Genomic DNA, 22,912 nt, shown 5'->3' with positions numbered 1-22,912 from the left:
CCCCTGTCAAAACAACAGAGCATCAAAAGCTTCTTGGAAGCTACAAACACTTCTTCACTGATGGAGAGTTTTCCTTTGGCTGTTTTGCAGCTGAGGCAGGTTTTTGGGAGCACTGTGCCTGCTTTCCCTCCAAAGTTTTACCTGGCAATGACCCAGTCGATGGCAGATGAGAGACGGTCTCAGCTGGAGCAGTACCTTCAGAACGGTAAGCCTGCATGTAACAACCTGATCAGCTGCCACACACGGGGCTTAGACCTCTGAGGATGTGTCCACAAATGTGTCCACAGGGTGCTTTACCTCCTACACTGAGCTGAGCAGGGACATGCCTAAAAGACAGGGGCTGAGTGTTGCAGCCTGGTCCTGTCTGTTGGTTCACCAGCTCCAAAACAGCAGCATATTATGTTTTTCCTCTTAATTTCTTCTTCAGCTTTCACAAAATACAAAGGTGCAGCTTCACAAACAGCTGGCACAGGGTCAGGTGTGAGAACTTGTGCCTGGGAGGAAAAAGGGAAAGGCAAAAGAGAAGAGAGGCCCTTGGACTGGTGGGAGTGTAACGTGGAACTGGGCTCTGAGTAAACCTCTTCCCTTCAAGGGCTGCCAAGCAGACATGATAATTACAACAAGATAGAGTTTGTAGATAGCTCCCTACACCTGAGATTGAGTTTGAGTTATAAACCAGGCCTGCAGGATCACTGGAATTATCTCCTGAGTTTCACAGAGGCCAAGAGATTTAAAAAAAAAATAAAAATAAATAAAAATAAAAAATATATGTATACATTTTGACTACTCCCCCCAAAAAGGGTGTGTGGCGGGGGATGAGTTTAAAGTGGTTTTACAGCCTTTGGCATCAAATACTCTATGTCAAGACTTTCAAAGCAAACTCAGTATTAGTCTTTAAACCCTTACTCAGTGAAGAAGTGATTCTCTCTCTCAATCTCCCTCTGTTTTGTATTCAATGGTGCCTTTTAGAGTTACTGACCATAAATGACAATGGAGTTGTGGCCAAGGACTTGACTGCTGTTCTCTCTCTTCGGGAGAACAGCACCATGCATCTCTTGCACTGTTCATGGCTGCACAGGGATTTAACAACAGGCTAGCAAAGACAGCTGTGCAGAAACCAAAGGATGGATAAAGTTTAATCAGCAGTCGTGTCATATACATCTAATTTTTTTCAGACAATGGCCATGTTGATTCTCTTTTGGCTAAGTTTGTCCTCTTTTTCTCCTCTAACTCTTGTTTTCCAGTTACTTTGGATGCAAACATTACCAAGAGTGAAGTCTTCATAAACTTTTTCCGGAAGCTACAGCTGGTAAGTTTTGAGCTTTTCAGCCAGATAATTTCTTACATGAAAGAGTTGAAACGTTATCCTACCTCCTGAGTTCAAGGCTTCCTTTGCTATCTTCCTTTCCATGTGTTCTTAGCATATCGGTCCTGTAAAGCCACGAGTTCTGGTGACAGTGCTCTCTCTGAAGCCTAGGTGGCAATAATAGTAGCATTGCTATTGTTTTGTCCATGTACAAACTTGCTTCTCACATGGAAAGAGCTGTTTGCTTTGTTATGTCCTGTGGCGTATCTGATGGATCTTTTTTTGCCTCTAAACAGTTCCCAGAAGAGCCTTTGTGAGAGCTCAATAGAGGGATTACATCCTCTCTTGGATTTTGCAACTGTAAATGCTTTTTGGTTGTGTCAGTACTTTGTACTGATAAGTATATTGATGACTGCTGTGGAAATGTCAGGTTCTCTTATCTTGTGACTGTAGTGATGGGCACAGTCTGGCGTGTATTCGGGTTGCTGCAGCCTGGATGGCTTTTGAAATCTGCTTTAATTTGGCCCCTGACATGTATGATTCTCTGGCAGGGATGGAGAGCTGGAGGACAAGCGTAGGAGGAGGGGAGAAGAGAGAATAACCATCAAATTTTACGAGCATATGTACTCTCTGCTGTAATGCTCGCTCTTGTAAATGTGAAATCAGAAGTCAGTCATGATTGCTTAAGGACTTTTAGGTGTGTTCACCTGGCTCTGCAAATGTGAAGAAGCATTCTTAACAAATTCTAGAAAGATTTTCCCTATATACTTTGTAAATAAAAAGAAGCAGTTTGTTTACAGTCTCTTAAATTCAGATGCACCAAAGTTCTCAGGACAGTGGATGAAAAGCCCCTTTCCCATTAAGAATTTCTTTCATGAGAAGCACTCCCTTCAGTTCTGATCCAGTGCCTGTTACAGCCCGAAAGATAACTCCAAGCCATTACCGTTGAGTCTTATTTAGTCTTGATTAGCCCGATAACAGGCCTGCTACAGAAAGTTAGATCCGTCAGGAATGCCTGCAATTTTCCCTCAAACAATGCCAATTGACTTCTTCCTAACAAAGTTCTGGCAAGAAGTAAGTTTTGGAAGTGCACATTTGCAGCGTCTAAAGAAGGATTTTTTGTCATGGCTTTTTTTGTTGTGGATTTCTGTTAACATACCTGCACAAATGATGCTCTACGTCCAGGTTTCTTTCTCTACTGCAGGCACTTCTGGTGAGGGGAGGTGACTCTCCATCAGGCCGTGTGCAGGACTTACTTGACGTACAGTTATGTGCATGCTTATTAAGGCAAGTGGTGGTTGTGCTGCCAAAAGCAGTCGGTTATTTTAGCAGATTTCAAGGTAGGCGCTGAATTATACCTTAAAAGTTAGTGCCAGGTCAGTACATTCTCGAGACGTAAAATTAACCCAAATTTCTGTTGCACAGTACAATGGATTTTCGTACACAACGTCTGAGCTTCCTGCTTGGCAAGGACAGTGGTTCTCCAGCTTTGTCAGTTTACAATTTCACCTTATAATTGTCGTGCTTACACAAATTACCGCTTCATAATACAAATAGCAGCAGCGCTTTGTGTTCTTTCATTACGGCAAAGAACAAACTGCTAAGAGAGATCAAAGGATCCAATAACTTTGCGAAAGACGTGAGCGCATCCACTGTCATTAGCTGCGCGCAGTGCCTTTAATTGGTGCAGCAGACGTTTGAATAAGTGTTCATTTTGGCTATTAAGGAATCTCATTCAACAGGCTGGCTTCGTTGTGCGTGTTCCCGTAGCTACCGGTCTATTAAGGGACTTGTGAAACGTTTTATGGCAGAGTGACAAAGTTTCTGTAACAGTTTTGAAAGACACGGAGTGAAGTTTGTCTTGAAAGCACCTCTGTGCTGTGCTTTCTCTGCTGTTGAAGATGTGTAGGCAGCGCTTAGTGCCCTACGCATTCCTCAGGAGTGAACACAGTGAGAGTTTGTGCTGCTGCTACCGAGTGCTAAAACCAGGCAGTCCCCTCAAACCCGCTCTGTTTGTTATGCTGCAAGAGGGATGATTAATCAATGATTCAATAAAACATCAGGAATGTGATGAAACAGCAGGCTGCCTTTCCATCAGTGACGTGGGCTGGCTCTGGCTCTACCTGGAGCAAGTTAATGCAATTAATTCAGACTTTTACGAGCAGCCTGCCAGCTGATGTGGGAGAAGTGGCAGAGAGACCCCGCTGCAGGTGATGAGGAGTGGGACTCGGTCCGTGACTTCTCTGTCCCCGCAGCTATTTATTGAGCAAGGAAAAACACTGCTGCTCTTATAATGCAAGGCTTCGGTTTAAATAGAATAAGAAGATTGATTTTTCGGCAAGATCTAGTCTAGCATACTGCTGACTTTTTTTCACCTTCACTTCTCTATTTCATTAGAGCTGTCCTCTCAGTCTGTTAGTGCTTGCAGAAGCTTCATTTTCTTGGCTCGTCTTAGCAGTGTTTCAGCCTCTAGCTGAAGCTGTTTGTTGTACGTATGTTTAGTCACTGATTAAAATAGAAGATGCAAAGAGAAAAAAGAAAAATCAAGCTGAACTTGAGGCCTTTTTGGTTTTTGCCCTGTGTTTTACTTCAGAATGGGGTTGTGAAGGGTGTGCCAAGACCAGCACTCTGCAGGGTGGGAGTGCTGCATGGGGACTGCGTGCCAACCTGCTGCATTCCCCTGGCCATGTCTAGCAGGGCAAACTTTTCTAGCAGAGACAAGCCCATGCAGTTTAACCCTGCCTTCTAGGCCCTTGTTTTTGCTCAGCACTTGTTGCATAGGTTGTCACAGCATGCTCCTGGTAGCAGGCATGTTCTGGCTGTCTTGCCAGCAGCCTCATCTCCCAGGGGGAACCCTCAGGGCACCATGGGGCTCCTGGTGCTCATGAAAGCAGCTTTGCATAAATGGATGTTTTGCTTAAAGCAAGCATCACCGAAAGATTAACCATCACCACTGTGTAGTCCAGTTGAATAACCAGACTCATAATGTGCCACCCTTCACCTCTCCTCGTCCTGGCTCTGCAAACTTGGACAATGACCAAGCCAGAGAGACGGATTCAGCACACACCCCGCTGCCTCCAGCCCTAATGACAAAAGGCACAGTTCTTGCAAGAAGTCATTGACGTTAACAAGGTGAGACCCTTGTGGCTGTGCTGCTTCCTTCTCTTTTTTCATCAGGAGAAAGTATGAGCAGGTGTGTACATCCCTGTCAGTTTTAGTGCAGGCCATCTATATCCCTGAATGTCATCCGAGAGCACGATCTATCTCTGTGTTGGCCATCTGTGGATTAATGCGATATATTCGGGATGTGGCTGGGAGTGCAGCCAGTCATTGTGCATCTGAAAAACGTTGAGACCTCTTCCCTTGGTTTGGAGCTGGTGATCACCTCTTCCAGCCTGTGCTGCTGGTAAGCAGCAGCCTTCAGCATGAACAAAAGTATTCAGGTGCTGCCAAAAACACAGGTGGAAAGTTTCTGAGTACTTGAGCAAATACAGCCTGATAACAGGCAAAGCAGTGTTCCTACGTGGTCCTTTATCAAAGGACGTAAGGCAGCTCTCCTTCCTGGGAGCAAGCACGAGGCCAGGGATTAAATACTTGAGGGAGATGTGGTGTGCGTGCTGTTGGGAATGTAGGTAAAATGTAACCCAGAAATCTGCAGTTACCAGGAGTCAAACCTGTTCTGATCACAGACTGAGTTTTCTTAGGCAGAGCCCCTGCCTCTGACCAGGCAGCTGCTGTTTCCTTGAGCAATTGCAACACTCACTGTTTGTGCAGGCAGGGGAGAAATACGTGTAACATATTCCTCTGTACTCACCCTCAGTAGTTCACAAATATATTTGGATTTATATGCGTACAAATAGAAGTCAGGCTGAGTACCTCCAATCTCAGTACTGCTCTAAAAATGTTATTTCTTATCAAATCAGGCTGGGCTTCTTATTTATAAACTTCCATTTCAAAAGTGCAGCTGGCCCCAAATCTGAATTTCATGTGGGAAGTCCCTGTACTTTCCAGCTTTTGCTGCATGCTGTGGTGGGAAGTCTCTAGCATAGAAAGTTCTGAAGAACTTCAGTTCAAAGATGTCCAATTTATTTTTGCTTCAATGTTAAGATTCAATTCAGTCCCCTATCCTGCTGTTCTTTACAATTTACAAAGATGTTGTGCTTAAGAGCCTTCATTCATGCCCTTTCTCCTTCTATGGACCACGCTTCTTAGCTGAGAGCAAAGCCCTTGAGACCTTGAAGAGGGTTCGGCTTAGTGCTGACTTCTGTTAAAAGAGAATCATTTAACTTTATTTTCTGGGGAGTAAACTAGGAGGAAAGTTTTTTTTTTTTTTTTTTGTTTTGTTTCCTGTGGGGAAACTATATAATAGGCTTTTTTTTTTTTTTTTTTTCCAAAACTCTTCTTTCCATCAAAACCAAACCCCAGAGAAAATCCCAAATCCCTGAGCAGCCCTGCATGATCTCATGTTACATTAATGATGGAGCTGTGCTTCAGCCTCCTGGGGTAGGCAAGTGGGGAGCAGGTAGCAGTTCAGGTGTCTCAGGAGATTTTATCACAGGTAATAGTGACAGCAGTAGGGGAAGATTCAAATAAGCAGTATTTAGGAATGCAAGTGTGCAATTCTCATTACGTGGCAAGTTTCCTGAATTTCAGGACCAAAAGTGTAGGAAATGTGGAGAATACTACTGGACGTGTACAGCTGCCAAAATACAATAATTTTTCTTAGATGTTGGAGCCTGATGTAAGCAGATGGAAGCGACAGCTGATGCTTCTTCTAAAACTAAAACAGCATTTGGGGAGAAGACCTGAACCTTTCTGATTCACTGCTGCAAACTTCTTTCAAGAGTATTTTTTGGACCATTTTGGAAGTGGTTGTAACTGCCACGTGCACTCCCTAAATGGATCGCCACGAACGCTGATAAGCACTCTTCCCTTCACATGTGTTTTAAACTTATTCTGGATTCTTTTATGTTGTTCTAGGGACATGTCTGTATTTGTCTTTCTTGATTTCATACCGTCTTCTGCCTTACAAACTGCACTGTTTCCTCCTTTTGTTTTTATGTAAGTAATTTTTCAGTCTTAACAATACTTTACTGATAAGGGGCTAAGCACAAATATTTAGAACACCGAACAATGCGTAGCGCTTCTGGCATGGGCAATTTTGCCTTCTGGGGTAAAAGCATGTGCTTAAAGGGGGAAAAATCCCCAAACCCAACAGTTAAAGATAATTCTTACTTCTGATTTTCTGTGCCATAGACATGGTAACAGAATGTTATCAAAAGTCAGAGATAAGGAAGTGGGGGGATTTGTTCCCTAGACCATGAAATGAAGCTGTGCCTGTAGTTCGGTGTGCAGTCGAATATGAGAAATTAAAGCAGTTTTAAACGAAGACTGTGGAAACCACTTGCCTAAGTATTAAGCAGAAATCCCTAATGAGACCATTCTGGATGGAATTGAGATTTTCTTTTCTCTAATAAGTCATTTATTATAGAACCTCAAATTAATCTGCTTACCAATATGCTGCATAGTGTCCTTAAAGAACTCAAACTGTTTGGAAGCAACAGAAAGTTTGGATCATGCTTTTCTCCTGTCCTGTATCACCATGGAGTAGTGAGGTGGCAAACAGGGTGGTGCAAGGTGTGACTCCCTTTCTGAGTGGCAGACTATTATATCTCCACAAAGACTATTATATCTCCACAAAAGCCAAGTACTGCTTCTTTTAATTAAGAGGAATGACCAGACCTGTTTCCTGGATAAGAAGGAAATTAGTTTGGGAATAAAGAGTAAATCTGAGTGGATTTACTCAGAAAGACTTCCGATAGGGCATTGGCTAATGCCCTCAGAAGTTCTCTTGTTTTTTAATGCATGCATACAAACAGCTGGGTATGCAGCTGGGCGAGATGCTGGGTGTCAGAAAAATCTGTGGAAAGTCTGTTTAAATAAGAATGATCTGTATTTTTGCAAGACTTTTTTTCCTTCCCCTTGACATATATCTTTTTACAAACTTTTGCTCACATATTCTTAATAGATGTTCTGGAAGACAATACGTTTTATTTGCATTTGATCTTATTTAAGAGTTATTTCAAGGTAACTTTTGTTTGCATTTGGCTTACTTAAGAGTTATTTCAAGGTAACTGAAGAACATGGTATTTCTGACCCAAAAATAGTGATGAATCTGTGAAGTGAGTTGACTGCACATTCTCCAGGGTACCCAAAGGGGAGTGGATAATGGAGTACACAGCATAAATGTCAGTCCTGCCACTAGCTCCTGCTGATATGTCGGGGTCAGGAGAGGCTCCTATGTACAGGCACTATGAAGCCTGCAGCAAGATACCAAGGGTATTTGACACCTAATAGCTCCCAGGGAGTTTTCGGTATCCTCCATCAGCTAGCGGAGGTGGATATGAGAAAATAAAATTTAATGTTGCATGCAGTATGTGCAATTACAGTATTTTCCTCCACTTTGAATCTCAAGGGAAGTATTTCTCCCTACTTAATAAAAATGCTCGAAGGGCCATTGTTGTCCTCTGATCCAGCGCAGTCAACAGGAAAAGGAGCTGCAGCAATGAGTTTCTGCCACCTCATCCAGATGCATCCCCAAGGGAATTCTCAAACTAGTGTCTCTCCTCTTGCAACAAGTAAGTCTGAGCTCTCATGCACAGCATGGCATGGGGTTTTCTGAGTTTGAGCTGTGGAAAGCCATCTAGAGAGTGGAGAACACATCATTCCCATGTGCTACCTCACCGTTAGAAATACGTGCCTTACTTCCAGTCCAACTGTCTACCATCTGCTGACAGCCAATGAATCTGGCTTCTGTGTGTTGGTTTTCCAGATTCGAGATCACACTTCTTACGTTTAGACATAAGACCTCTGAGGTCACTTATTTAGGTCATGAGAAAACAGGTCTCATAGTGCTTTTAGGTTTCTTCTTTGCATCCCCTCCCCATTTGCGGTGTTCTTGAACCCTGGGCTCTGGTACTGCACAGTTTTCCAGTGGCAGTAGTTCTGTTGTATTAGGATACCATAGGAAAATCTCAAGTGAGATTAATGAGGCTATCTGTAGGTATAGGGCTGCATTTTTCCTTTTGGCAAGATTGTGGCTTTGAATATTCACATGCAGCTGTTTATCCACCTCCCCTTCTTAGTCTTTCTTCTTCCTAGTATAACGACTATATTGTTCCTACAGACACTGGCATGAAGTAACCCATGCTCAGCTTAACACCAAAATGACCCTCCCTGGATTCTGCTATATCTTCCCACTGGCTATTCTTCATGATTGTTTGTTTGTCATCTGCAAGCTCTAGCAGTAATTCCAGTAACTTATTGTTTAGTAAACACTGACTTTAATTGCTAATTTTGCTGGAGTAAATAGATAAATGGAGCTTCAGAGTCTTCAGAAGGACTCTACCGATATGGGAAGCAATAAAACAATGTTCTGTTTCTACCTAACAGGCCACATTTAAGATCCAAACCCAGAGAGCCTTTCTGGACATTTACCTTGCTGATGGCAGTAATGTTACTCTTGATATCCAGACATCGGACACTGCAGAAAGAATATTACAGGTAATGGGTTTCTAGAATCGTGTGAAATTTTCCATTTGTGAGAAGTGGGCGAAAATGGAGATCATTTCTGTCAAGAAAGAGTAAAACTCCCTATCTGAGAACATATAATAATATATTCTGTGGGTTTTGAGGGTTCTGTTGTGCCGGGGGTGTTCCTGATTTTGCAGATGAGCATTGGTTCTTAAGCTTGTTCATAAATATATCTCCCTAATGTTATGTTCCCTCTCCTCCTGTGGCATTTGGCTGTCGTGTTCAAGCTTCCTTCACTGATGATAGAATCAGCAAATAATTTTTATTTTTCCTTTGGGGGGACACGGGGTGTTCAAGGAAAGGTTGGACCTGGTGCTCTGGGATGTGGTTTAGTGGGTGATATTGGTAGTAGGGCGATGGTTGGACTAGATGATCTTGGAGGTCTCTTCCAACCTTAATGATTCTATGATGGTTCAAAATAGTAGTGTGTTAGCCAGCCCCAGAAAAGGGGCCCTCAGTCCCCCTAGCCCTCCTCCTCCTTCCACGTGAGAGCATCTTCCAGGCTACTCCCAACACAGCTGCCTTTGGCCACGCATGGGCCACTCCATCACAGAGCCTTGCTGAGGCCACCACTGCATTGGTGGTAGGGTGATGGTTGGACCAGGTGATCTTGAAGGTCTTTTCCAACCTTAATGATTCTCTGATGTTGGCAGAGTTCAGGTGAGAGAGCTTGAACTCTAGTAAAAAGTGATGTCCTAGTCTTGGCTGAAGTCTTAAGTAGCATGCTGTTGTGAAAGGTTACCATAAACCAGAAAGTCTTGGCTGTTCTGCATGCTTCTCCTTTACTTGTTCTGCATCCCCTGACGTTTACTTGTGAAACTGTGCGACTTCCTCTGCACTATTGGCATGCTTCTAGCAGTGTGGCTCTGGGATGTCAGTAACAGCTGTTGTGACCCATATAGTAAACAATTGCTAGTCAAATTGTGAAGCAACTGAATATTGTTGACACAACTGGCTGGTTTGTGCTTAAAAATTTCTGCTGGGGTTCCTTCCCCATGCATGGAGAGGAGGAGCAGTGGCTCTCCACGTTGTAAATATGTGTGTGTGTGCATGGGCAAGGTTGAAGCCTCATCCTCAGTTCCTCCCATTCCCTAATGGTAACAGCAATAATCGCTGCCCTCCGCCAAGCTGCAATGTATCAGCCTGTCACCCATGCACGGTTCTGGTGAGCTGGATAACGCAGGGTAATCCATAGCTGTGTGAAGGCAGCCGGATTCCTCCTGCCATGGGGTTTGCATCTCCCGGGGCAATGCTGGGACCGGTTCTTCCAGGGGATGGGAAGTGTCAGAGCCAGCCTTAGACCCTGCAAGAGGAGACTTGCGGAGGCTGAGGTGGGAGATGCTGAAGGCAAAATGTGTCGGAGGCAGTAAGGAGATCGGAATTTTGATTTGGGGAAGAGGGAAGTTGGTGCTAATAGGGTGGAAGAAGTAAGGAGATATTTCAGGTAGGAAATTTGCATAAGGACCTTGAGTAAGGAAAGGATTTGCCAATATGCTTTAAAAACGCTAATGATTTAGGGTTGATTACCTCCTTAGTTTTGCAGTGGATCAAGGTAACTGCAAAGCCAGACAGTGACACTGTACATTGCGTTGTGTACTGCATTCATAGAGGCTTAATATTTGTGTAGAATTTTACAGAAATGATGACATTTGATTTACTGCAGACACCATTTCTTCTCTGGTGGTCTTAAAGACAAGACGGGACTTTTAGGAATTATTTAGGTTTCCTCACTGTAGATTCTGCATTCATTGTCCTTTTTACAGCTGTTGCTCCCCAGCATCCTTGTGTTCAGACCAACAAATATCAGACTCTGCCTCGATCCAAGAAATGAAGTAATTAATAATCCCACTGAATCTGGTCTGCCTGACGTTCCTGGGAAATGCCATCCGGTTCAGTTAGAATTATGCAACTCAGGGGTCATATGTTGAAGCTTTGTGGCCAATTTCAAGTAATTTTGGGGGACTTCTTAGCACAGAGGCAGACAGAATGAAAGATGGTGCTGCTGATTGTTCACTTCTTCGTACTTGTGTTTGAACTTCTGAAAGTTTTTTCCCATTCTGGTGATGAGTGTGAGGCAAACATGTTGTTCTACGCTCTGCTGCCCTCTCCGGTAACAGCCCCAATATTAACAAGGATAAGGAAAACCTCAAATATGTGTTTCTTAATTTTAACTTGGAACAATTCTTCTATATTTAGTTTGTCTGTCTTTTCCATGGACAAAAACATGTCTACTTTCCAAACCAGCTGCTACACCTGGGGGAAAACCCCTTCTGAACTGCAGAGATAAGTGAATTTACAATGCTTTCAGTGTGATACGGAGCTGGCAATGTTTCAGGATTGGCACCTTCTGGAAGAAGTCTGAAAACCAGTACCTCCACCTCCTGTTCAGACAAAAGGAAGTCCAGCTTCTCCGAACAATGTCTGACTCCCCTATCGAGTTGCACAATCTGCCAGATGAGCTAGGAGAGGAATGTTCTCCGGGGTGGAGAGTTTTCTTGCTGTTCTCACACCACTTTCCTGAGTGAGCTCAGAAGATTATGGATACTGCAGAACTTGGGAACGCTGTAATAGCACTCTACTCTTTGAGGTTATGGCTGCTTTAACTAATGCTTTGATGCTTTTTCAGGACCTAAAGCAAAACAAGACGACTGCCCCAGTCTGATCCAGCTTTTACTGTGCTCACCTCTGCCTGACTTTTCTGTCCCTGTTATCCCATTGTGCAGCTGGTTCTGCAGATCACTTCTGGTTTTCTTCATTGGTGTCACTTCTGTCCTTTTTCAAAAAAGATGTGGAGGGGCCACATCAAGTTATATAGCTATTACATGTCCAAATGTCAGGCTGGGTAAGATTTTTCCTTCTTATGCACTGCCGATAATGAAAGGTCAGCAGAGCTCAAGTCTACTCTTGACAGAAGCCTTTGCACAGAAGTGTAGAAACCTACAAGCATGCCTGTTGCTTTCAGTGAAGGGGGCAAGGCTCATAGATATTTCCTAGAAGTGCAATACTACAACTGTAGTGCAACTCCACAGCTTGGAAAATACACAAATTGTTTAGAAATATTTATCTGTGATATTCTCTGAGCCAATAACATTATTCAAGAACACAGTGATTACTGTACAAGAAGATTTGAGGATTTGATAGTAAAGATCTGGGAGTAACATGGCAGATGTCTTGCATTGGAGTACACTTAAATGTATGTCAGAGTGTAAAACATTTTCAGTTTTACTGCATTTTTACATTACTTTGAAACTCATGAAACTCCTCACATATGTGAATATTGCAATGTGGGAAGGGTTCTTTCCCACGTGGAACATAAGGAAAAAGTTTAAAAATTAAGTTACGTTGATAGGGATTGAACATCTCTTTGTTATTCATGCCAGTGGATTGCTAATGTTCTGTCTTTTTTGTTTTTAAAGGTTACATCATGCAAGATGGGGATAGCAAGAGAATTAATAAAATACTTCAGCTTCTTTTTCATTCAAGATCGTGATGATGGAGCCATGTCTGGTAAGCTGCTGAGAGTGTTCAACTGAGCCCTTCGATTTTTTTGTTGGCTGCAGTGACTGATCCTGGAGCCTCTGAATAGCCTGCATGAGCCTCTTTACGCAGAAAGTCCCATCCTGTCTGACAAACCCCCTCGGGCTCATTCCCTGGATGGCTCAGCTGCTGCTTTCTGGGAAGGAGCAGTAGTGGGGAACAAAGCATGGCAGCAGAGAGGTGTGGTGCAGGGGACTTTCACATGTGACTATCATGCCCCTTGCTGTTTACCAGACATGTAGCAACTTTACCACATGGAAACTACTAGGTGTATCTTCTGGGTAGGCATTGAATCAGATGCTATACCTACATAAACCACTTGTAATTCACAGATCACATGCTGAGTTTAACAATAGGACAGGAAACTCTTTTGTTATATTTATAAACAATGCCTGTGGCTTGCTTTCCTTTATACCTTGACGTGCTTCATTTCTTAACTAAGCTTAAATGTGATAGTACTGAGCAAGCTGTAAATCTGAGCTGTGAGTCTCTTTATAGTCATAAAATGTGAAGGGTCTTTTATGTTCTCATTGGTCTGCTGATGTCCTTTTCCCCACGTGGATGGGGCTGGGTTCAGGCCTGGGATTCGGAAAGGCTGGGGCCAAACCAGGGATGTGAACCCTGTCTCTGCTGTTGACTGGAGTGAAGCTGGGCATTGCAGCCCCTCTGAGTGACCTTGACAAGTCTCAGATTTTTCAATCTTCTCATTGGCATAAATATGTTGATGCTTTTGTAAACCTTTTCAAGGCAAAGGTCCAGTAGTAAACTCAGGCTTACTCAGTGGGGTAGGCAGCTTATTGTCTATCTTATTTATCACCCCCGTGTCCCCCTGTTCTCTCAGCCTGTGAAACGACTTGCTGAGTGCACAGAATCCCTGACTGTCAGTCTCAAATGTGTCTAGATATAACACATTTTACATGCTGTTCTAGTGCAGCCACAGATGGATTTCTTTTTTCCTTGTATTGTGATATAATTAGATACCCAGGAGAACAGAAAAGATTTTTAATTGATTACATTTTTATGCGTTTTCACAATCGCATTAAGTCCAAAAGTAACCCACAGTCCACTGCCAAGAAATACCGAAGCTCACACGCTAAAAATCACGTTGAGATGTTCTGCTTCTCAAAATTGTGGCATTTACAGGAAAGCAGTGACCCCTGAAAAGCTGCATGCTTTTCTTCCTTTACATTAGCTAAAGCGCTGTTCTCTGGTCTTCCATTAAAGAAAGATACCAGTCTTGGAAGCTTGCATCTACACATTTTAAATGCAGAAGCATCTATCCTGCTTAGCTTTGTTCAGAGAGAAGGATATTCTGTAAGAGTATAATCTGAGGGAGCATAGATACTCTGCAAGTAACAAAGCTACATGAGTTTAGATTTGGATAACTAACCTCTCACTTTATTTTAACCCAGAATTTGTGCTTGTGAGGTGCTTCTCCAAAAGCACTGCTAATCAGCACTAACTGAAATGTGAGAATAGCTGGGGTATTTCACTAGATTTCACCAAATATTTTTCTCTTCTTTTTGTTTTTCATTTTTTTTTCCCAGTGGTGAAGAAAGTGGCAGAATTTGAACTTCCTTATGTGAGTCTTCAGAGCATGAAGGAGTTGGACTGTAAGCTTGGGATCAGGAAGTGGTGAGCAAGAAGCTTAAGAGAAACTAGCAAGATATGTGGCAACTGCTATAAACAGCATCAAAGGAAGAAATCCTTTGAATGACTTATTTACAAAGTCTTTAAGTCTCAGCAACGTGTTGTATTCTGAGGCTGGTTTGTAATTGGGATTGACTGCTTCCTGTATCTCTGCATATTTTTAATTTTATCACTGCAGTATTCCTGAACCATCTTTTGCTGCAGCAAGATCTTTACTCTCTCACTTTCGGAATATAGATGAGAGGTGTTTTGTGGCTGCTCCACTCCTAATTCTTCTACCTGCATAATGCAGTGACCACAAATGGATATACACAAAAAAACAATATAAAAGAGAGCTCTGAGTTCAGAGTTGCAAGCCACAACTCAGTTTGGGCAGAGATAGATTGCTTGTTATCTAACATGCTCACTTCTACATGGTAATACACAAAATATGTGGAGCAATAGCTTCAGTATTCATTTTGGTAAGTGGCCTGTGAGCAGCAGAGCACTCTTCCCCCTTCATTTGCTCACAACTTAGCTCAGTTGTGCTGATAGAATCGTGTGGGCAGACAACTGGGGAACTAACTGAGGCTAAGAACAAGTTGCTGGACACTTTTGTTTTTGTTTTTCTTGTTTGTTTGTTTGTTTGTTTTTGCTGGCTTATATTTCAGCCTGGGTCAGACCTACAGCGTCGCTTGCTGTGCAGCAAACAGCTGTGCTGGCTTGTGGGTGAGGATAAACCCTGGGGACAGGGAGACTGGTGCCAAAGTCCTGCTTGTCAAACAGTGCCCTGAAGGTGCAGCAAAGCAATTTAGCTGAACCAGTCTAATGGCTCATTGGGGTGCTTGTGGTCTGGTCTACTTCTCCACGCAGTGAAAAAGAAAAATGCTAATAGCAGGGTTAGTGAATTGAATTGTCTGCAGCAGGTGAATGCTTAGAGCAAGGAGTGTGGTTGGGAGCAGGGGTGGAAGAAAACCATGTCTTTTGGTGGCAGTGAGCAAGGTTGCTTGGCTTGAAGCTATGCAGAAATCTGGTTTTTGATGCTTATAACTTGTCTGGTTTAAATCTACTAGGCTAGAGCTTGGCATCTACAAAGCTTTCTCTGTTTCCCTATATGTGCACTTATAAATTGCACATATTTAAACTACCAGTGGTGGTAGATGCTATGGGAACCTTACCAACTTTTATGTAGGTAAGGCATGGGCTGTGTGAGCAAAGGGAGAAAAGGAGGAGGAAAGTTTTAGTTTTAAGTTGTAATTGTTAGGTTTGGTACCACTAAAATCAAAGTGGAAAGGTTGGATATCCAAACTAAACGTCATTTCCATTTTATGACAACGTATAAAGAATGAATGAAGTAACGCTTCAAAACCAGGACTTTTTTTTTTTATTTTATAATCTGGTGGATAATGGTAGCTTGCTGGGTTGTGATCCCATTATTATTTTTAGCTGAAAAATCAAAGGTTTATATTAAGAAACTTAACTTCATATTTTATTTCACTTTTTTCCCCCCCTTGGCATGGAAAAGGTATATGGATCCTTCTCTTGATACGCTGCTGACAGATTGTAAAGCTTCAATGAATTTGCTATATATGCAGGTAAAACTGAAAGCTCTTCTGAATTTTAAAAGCTAACTTCTTCAAATTATTTTCTTCCTTTATACAAGTTCCTGAAATGTCTAGTATAATTACATTAATATCAGGTATGTTTTTAAATGGTTTCTGGTCTACATTACCTTGCTACGCTTTTCTAAGTGATGGGTATAGCTATTTATCTTTGTTATCAGACTCATGTACTTGAGGCACTATCTCATCTCTGTTTTTTTTGCATGGGAAAAGTATTGCACGGAAAGACACGTAGGGATCTGTCCACTTTATTTTTGAGTCTCTGTGTATAGGCAGTCTTCCATTATATGACTTGAATTCTCAGCTGTAGGTGTGTTCGGTTGTACTAGCTTTGGGAACTATCAGAATTATAAAACAGCATAGTGTAAACTTGATGCTTTTTTTTTTTTTTTTTTTTTAGGGGGAGGAAGGTGGTTTTGGTGTGTCTTGTCTTGTGTGTATGAAAGGAAATACATTTTTGAATACATTTTTGCTGACTATTTTTGCTATTTAAAAAAAAAATGTTTTAAGGCAATCCAGGAAGTTAAGAGGAATTGGATTAAACCAACAGAAGGACAGATGCAAGAGCTTGAATTTCTACAAAAATGTAGAAACAAAGCAAAGGTAAAATGATATTTTTAAAAGGTAATAAGGTATTTTATAAACAATATAAACAGATCTAAGGAATGGATTTCAAAGGAGTGATGTCAGAGGCTACGACTCTGAAAATACAGCATGGTTTTATGGACTGGTTTGAGCTAGAGACCCAGGTCTCCTGGCCAGATATTGAGTTATCAAATAGAAAAGCAGGTTCCTATCTCTGGAAGCATTTTAAAATATCCCAAAAGAATGACTTGGATTCCAAGGGCTAGTAGGAATCTTGACCATGAATCCTAGTCTTCCTGATGAGATACTAAAGTTCGGCATAATTTTAGGAAATGAAATGGAAATTAAGATTACTGGGATAGCTGTTCACAGTATTTCCTGCTGGTTAGTTTTACTTCTTCCCCTCAGCATGGCTGAGAAGCATTCCAAAGGCACAGCTACTCATACTCGGTGGAGTGGGGGGAGTTGCTAAGTCAGAACTATGAATTCTACTCTCTGAGTCCAGCATGGAAATGTTATGGTAAATCTGTGTCCACCCAGGAGAAAGAAGATTAGGAATCTGAATGATATGCTTCATAGCCCACTTCTTTTCAAATCACTAGATTTCACGTGCCTCTACAGCAAATAATTTTAGTTCTGTCTTTCTGGTGCAGTTCCTGGAGAAGATTCGAGAAGTGCAGTTCTATGGATACGTACGGCTTGATCCTTGCATTTGTGACTATCCAGAAGTAGGCTGCTCGGCTGAAATCTATGCTGGAAATAACGAGATAAATTGTTGCATAAAATTACCCACTAACCAAACCAAAGAGGTCAGCTTTAAAATCAACAGGTTGAGAAGTTGGCAGGTCACTTTCCTTGTAAGTACTTAAGCTGAGTTTGTATCTAAATTTACTTTTTCTGTGTGAAAACTAAGGCTATCAGGCAATGGCGAGTCTGGGGAGGGGGATTCTGTTTTAAATCACTCCTATCTGTCCATATTCCTCTCCAAACCTATCCTAGAACAAACTCCCTTGGCAATCTTCGCAGCAGTAAATATACTTATATATAAATAATAATTGAAAACCATCTAGCCTTACTCTGTCTTCCTTCCCTGGCATTCTGTTCGTGCTTTTCCTACCCTTCTCCATTCTCATTGAAGGGGGAGCTGGCAGAGCATTTTGTGTGGGAGCAGAAGAACTGTTCTAACCAACTTTACACTTGCAAAGGCTTCCCCTTCCTCCCTCCCTCCCACTTGCTTCCCCCCACCAGAAGAATTGTTCTGGTACGGATCTTCAGCCATTTTATTTATATACTGAATAAAATGAACCTGATTGACTAGTTCTGATGTAAGGCTGAACACCTTCATGCTGTTTCTCCTGTTCGATGTTTTTTCAGGGTGAAGAAGACACTCTGGAGTTCAGATTTGAGTACAATGATTCGGGCACATGGGAGTGGATAATCTTGTACACAAAGCAGGTGAGTTCTCTTTCCTTTTAGGAAAGGATCAGAGTAAAATCTAATCTTAAAGCCATGAGGATCTTCAGGAGTGATTAGTCCATTTCTACACAAGTGCAGCAGCTATGTTTTTAAGCAGGGTTAGCCTTGGTACAGAGTTATCTGAGGCAAAGCATTTGATTTTCTATTATATGGGGAAGAGATTTTATATAAATATTTTCCATGGTGAGAGAAATGTTGTCTAGCACTCAGCAGCAAGGCTTGGATGGAGCACAGAGGTGCTATTTACCTACTGAACTCAGTAAGTATCCAAAAGTCATTAGTTAGTCAGACCCACCTAAAGCCAAAAGCTCTAATCTTCCGCAATAAATCCTGTTGTTCAAATATGCCATAATAACACAGGTTAATAGAGGGTGTGAATATGTGACATCATAGTGGTTTCTTTACATATAAATAATCCATAATTAGGATTTTATAGAGTGCCATTCCTCCCTGATGTTATGTGGGATGAGCATGTAGGGCTCAGGTCATATTAGCTGCGCAAGATGCGACTCTATGATCTAGTCTACAAACCATTGGTAAAGCCATCTGGTATAACCACCAAAGCTTTAATTTTTAAATAGGGCAGAGTGCCTGTAAACTCCAGCTTGCTTCATTTGTTGAAGTGTTCTTGATGCTGATGCTCCACATTTGATTAAACTTGCTTAGGATTTGGTGCGATCTGGCAGCCTTTAAGGTAGCAACCATGGGCAGCTAGAGAAAACAACCTGCTTCACAGAACCAGTCACAGAAACTCTTATTCTGCTCTCTGAACAGTGCCTTGAAAGTTATGCTGAGGCTGGACTTTAACCAACTGCAGCTCGTATGGTGCACTGAAAGGATGTTGAGTGCAGAGTAAAACTAACAGGATTAGGAAAGTAACCATTCTCCAGTTAGGGATGATAATTTCCTGGTGGAAGAGGAATGTAAGTCAAGTACATCTTTTAACAGAAGAAACTGAAATGTTCTCCTGTTTATCCTCTTCAGGCCTTTCTGCTCAGCAGCTGCTTGAAGAAAATGATATCGGAGCAGATGATAAAAGAAACCAACAAAGTCCCAGAAATGGTGAGCGTGTGTGTGTGGGGGTGCCTGAATTTGTATTTAAATTAAACAAAACTGCTACTGCTATCATTCTTTTAAATGTGCTAAGTCCCATTGATGAAAAGGGTCTTACATGTTCCAGCATTTCAGTACAGAATTACTTGACTCTACATCTCTGCACTGTTTTACTGAAAATAATATTTGCTCTGAATGTTAAAGGTGGTTTGTCACTGCAGTTTTAATAGTCTGCTTTGCATTCTTTGACTTTCATTCTTACTGCATACAATAAAATACATTTATGGTATTTTTTTAATGTTCTGCTCTACCCTGTTCTATCCATATCTGGGTTTCACTTCTTCACCACTTCATTTGCTTGCTCCATCTGTTGCAATGTTAGACCAATTTGAGATCTGACATTCACACGCTTTATTTTAAACCAAAAAAGTATCTCTGTTAATAAAATAGAAGCACGATTTCTAGCTAAAATACCTCTTCTGTCTTTTGTGTAGGCCTTAAGCGTGAAAACATATTTAGATATTTTATTAAATCTTTAGCGTTAATAATGCCTTTTTTTAACCTTGTGACACCTAAAGACTTTTAATGTTTGCTTTCTGAAAACTTATGAGAAAACAAAGGAAAGAAAACTGATCTTCTAGAACCATGCTGATTAGTGAGCAGTGAGGTAATGAACATGTTTTTTCATAGCTTTTAACCACAAATGAAGTTGAAGAAAACACCAATCAATTTTGGAAAAAAAATGATTTATTGCATTCTAAGATTATTTGTACTGGAGGTTCAGTAAATAATGAATGTTCGTCTTCATAATTAAAATCTTCAGCTGCTGATTATACTTGGGTAGCCTTGATTATGAACAGAATTATGAGAAAAGGGTAAATATGCCAGATCACTTCCTACACTGTTTCCACTGGGTTAAACTGAATGCTGATTTACTCAACGTATTTTGGGTGCTTGGGGAGCATTTAAACTTATCCTAAAAGTGGAACTTCTTAATCTATTTAGGAGACTGAAATGCTTGAATCCATGAAAAACAGTAAGAAATCCAGCATTCAACAGAAACAGGTTAGTGAGAAATTGTTTCCAAAGTGTAAATGCAGTGTGTCTTGCTAACTAATGGTATTTAGCCTGATTTTTTTTATATATATATATTTTTTATGGACTTGTAATTAATTTAATGGTAAAGTCTTTGGGTGGGAAAAGGAGCTAAATCTGAATTTTGGAGGAAACATCTGAATAAAAAAAAACTATCTTAGTTTGATGGATTTAGTGACAATTTGGTTCATTTTATTTATTTATTTATTTTTGCAAATGCCTCATTCAGAAACATTTGCAGTTTGCAGAAAGACATAATGTATGGACAGATCAGGTGTGTATACCCACGTGCAGCTGTTGCAGTTTACAGCCCTGTGGCCCTGTGCTTGGATTCAGCACTGGAATTGCCTATGCATTCATTTTTTCCATTAATTTGGGAGGGTTTTTTTTGGTTTTGTTTTGTTTTTTTGCAAAATTTGTTATGTTACATATCTATGCGTGTGCGTTCCTGTCACATGAAAGATGTAATTCCAAGTTGCATTGGCTGTAATCAATATTCGTAGCTAATAGTTTCTGAATAGCTAAATGGCTTTAAAAAAAAAGTTGATTTTTTTTCTAAGTCATTTGTTGAGTATTAAACAATAATAAATGGAAAGGGAATAATGTAAAGTAAATGGAAAATAAATGTCTCTTCTAGTGTATAATTAGCCAAGGAGGAATTAATTCTAGCAGAAAAACAAAACAAAACATAATAATCTGCATTCAGGAAAAACAATCATTTAAAAAAAAAAAAGTTGATATATATTTAGAAAAAGTACATTAACTTCACAAAGCTGATCACCAACAACTCTTTGATAAACAAATCAACTAACTTGTGTGGTGGGTTTTCTTGCCCTTTTCTCTAAAGTGCTCTGTACTCACTGCTGGAGACTAGATTCTAGGTTAGGTGTGGCCCTCTATTCATAAATAAGCTGCAAATGATAATAAGGGAGACAACGTCTGCTGAGCAGACTTGCTGTACCTCTGAGAAAGACTGAAGGGTGTGCTTCAGTGGCCTCACTGGTACAATTTCAGATGCTGCAGGTGAAGCAGCGACTAAATTGCACAGCTCTCTGGGTTTGAGGCAGTTGTTCTGACTTGGGCATATTTTAAAATAGCTCCTTGATTGCTAGCTTTTGGAGCAAGGTGGCTGTGAATGCTCCAGCTGAATTTTTTTGTGAGGAGAGTAGTCTTGGAAAGGGCAAAGTAAAGCCACTGAGCTAATTGGCCCTCTTGCCTGTGTAGTGTCTAGCTATTGACATGAAACTTGGCAAATTAAGAAAATTACAGCTGATAATGAGAATGAATTGTTTGTTAAAGTCGAGGTATGGTGAGGCATAGCATGCCATGCTATCCCTGTTTAACGCAGTGTGTTATACAGTAAGTTTAAACCAGTTAAGTCTAAACAAACTAAGTTGTGCTACTAGACAATTAATATAAAATCTTAAACCATACTTAGTTAACTTCTCCATGATCACAATATTAAGGTTCTTAGGGCTTCCCTTTCCTATTCATCTCTGTCTGTACAGTGTTCTTGGAAAATGTATTAAAATTGTATCTATGTACATTCTCATTTGGAAAAAAAATAACAACATTTGAGTTGTGTCTCTATAATTTTCCCATTAGTATTCCCAAGAGTCTTACAAATCTTTCCTCAGAGGTGACTGAAAGTTTAACTGAATGCTCTCCAAAGACTGAAAACATGCCAAATATTTTCTGCTGACTCATGGGAAGAAAAAATTAACTTTGGTTTTCTTTGCGATCCCATAGCAGTATGCTGTTGCTACTAGATCAGTGTGAGAGTCTGTAAATTCTTGTTCAAATAGATAATCTAGTGCAGCTGTAAGATTTAACAGGAAAATTAAGAACAATCCATTGAATCGAGATCAAAATGATTCAACTAGCATGAAACAGGCAGACTTCACAGATAGTGAGGATGTGCTATGGAATGTGCCTATATCTAGGCAACTTTACTGTTATGTCTTCGGAAAGTCTTGAAAAAGAGAGGTATGAAGTAATCAACTTTAAAGCATTTGGAAACCAAACCCATATTTTCATAGATTCTCTGGACTCATTACAACATAGTTGCCATAGCTTTGTGATAGACACTCTCAGCAGGGTGCTTCAGGGACATTTATTTTACACATATATCAAGGTACCTTGTTGCAAGAGGCAGAAGAGAAAAATCTGTGCCAGAAATTCTCCTAGTACAACAGTAAACTGCAGTTACCTGCAGTGTAAGGATATAGATAGCCTGTTTGCACCTTATAAAAGCAGGGTGGTGTGGTGGTAGGAAGCTTGAGATGGTTCACGGTAGGAAATGTAGGGAATTCTTAATTGAAAATTTAGTTCAGTGACAGCTTTGAGGAGGATGGAACATGATGCATCTATTCAGATTGCCTGTCTAAACTTTTAATTTGTGTAGGTGTCACTTATGCAGGTGTTATGGTTAAAGTTAAGAATGTGTGATAACAGTAGTCTCCCTAATTCACAGGGCCCAACAGTGAAAGTACCTGCACAAATGTACTAGTGGACACTGTAATGCCAAATAACACTGATATTAGAACATTTGGACCTGCCATTCAACCTGCATCACATTGTAATAAACCTTAAGAGCTGTTCTTGTGCCTTAATCCAGCAGAAAAATTCTGTTCACTCCAAAATACCAACATAGAGATCGTTCATTGTACCTAGATATGATAACATCAGCTTTTCTAGCTTATGTTCATAGTTATCTCTAATTATTGAAACGCATACATTCTTTTAACTGTTTATTTGTTTTGCTGCAGGTCGTCCATTCGAGTTTTATATCAAGGAAAAGATTTTTGGTTAGGCCGAACGAAGAGGACTGTGTATTTGAGAAAATAAGAGAAGAGGACCTGTGACAACTTATTCTAAATACTCTTTCAAATGAAATATCTGGGTATAATAAACCCATTGCTGAGAGCTTGAATAATACGGAAAAAGTCTTCAGTGTCATTCTTTGTCTTTTCTATAGAATTTTTAACTCTAGTGAAATATTCTTTACAGTTAGATG

At 40.8% G+C, this 22,912-nt stretch overlaps 1 protein-coding gene across 5 annotated transcripts in view; it reads left to right on the top strand.

Moving 5' to 3' along the window:
- SNX31 (sorting nexin 31) overlaps nucleotides 1-22,903 on the top strand; it is a 34,062-nt gene extending 11,159 nt beyond the window's left edge. For 2 of the 5 annotated variants that reach the window (XM_082754300.1, XM_082754301.1), the window contains exons 3-15: nucleotides 91-205; nucleotides 1,245-1,309; nucleotides 8,759-8,869; nucleotides 12,316-12,406; nucleotides 13,984-14,071; nucleotides 15,591-15,660; nucleotides 16,198-16,290; nucleotides 16,926-17,129; nucleotides 17,411-17,533; nucleotides 17,647-17,727; nucleotides 18,733-18,810; nucleotides 19,807-19,866; nucleotides 22,665-22,903. In XM_082754300.1, coding sequence (XP_082610426.1) covers nucleotides 91-205; nucleotides 1,245-1,309; nucleotides 8,759-8,869; nucleotides 12,316-12,406; nucleotides 13,984-14,071; nucleotides 15,591-15,660; nucleotides 16,198-16,290; nucleotides 16,926-17,129; nucleotides 17,411-17,533; nucleotides 17,647-17,727; nucleotides 18,733-18,810; nucleotides 19,807-19,866; nucleotides 22,665-22,760 — 1,275 coding nt within the window. In that variant the 3' untranslated portion in view covers nucleotides 22,761-22,903. Of the gene's footprint in view, nucleotides 1-90; nucleotides 206-1,244; nucleotides 1,310-8,758; nucleotides 8,870-12,315; nucleotides 12,407-13,983; nucleotides 14,072-15,590; nucleotides 15,661-16,197; nucleotides 16,291-16,925; nucleotides 17,130-17,410; nucleotides 17,534-17,646; nucleotides 17,728-18,522; nucleotides 18,593-18,732; nucleotides 18,811-19,806; nucleotides 19,867-22,664 lie in introns of those variants that run through there. The other 3 variants (XM_082754302.1, XM_082754303.1, XM_082754304.1) reach the window with 2 other exon arrangements.
- Nucleotides 22,904-22,912: the final 9 nt, after the last annotated feature.

This window comes from Aythya marila (genome assembly GCF_965140915.1).
Source record: "Aythya marila genome assembly, chromosome: 2".
NCBI lineage: Eukaryota > Metazoa > Chordata > Aves > Anseriformes > Anatidae > Aythya > Aythya marila.
The sequence above is the reverse complement of the archived record's forward strand: the minus strand, read 5'-3'. Positions and strand labels throughout refer to the sequence as shown.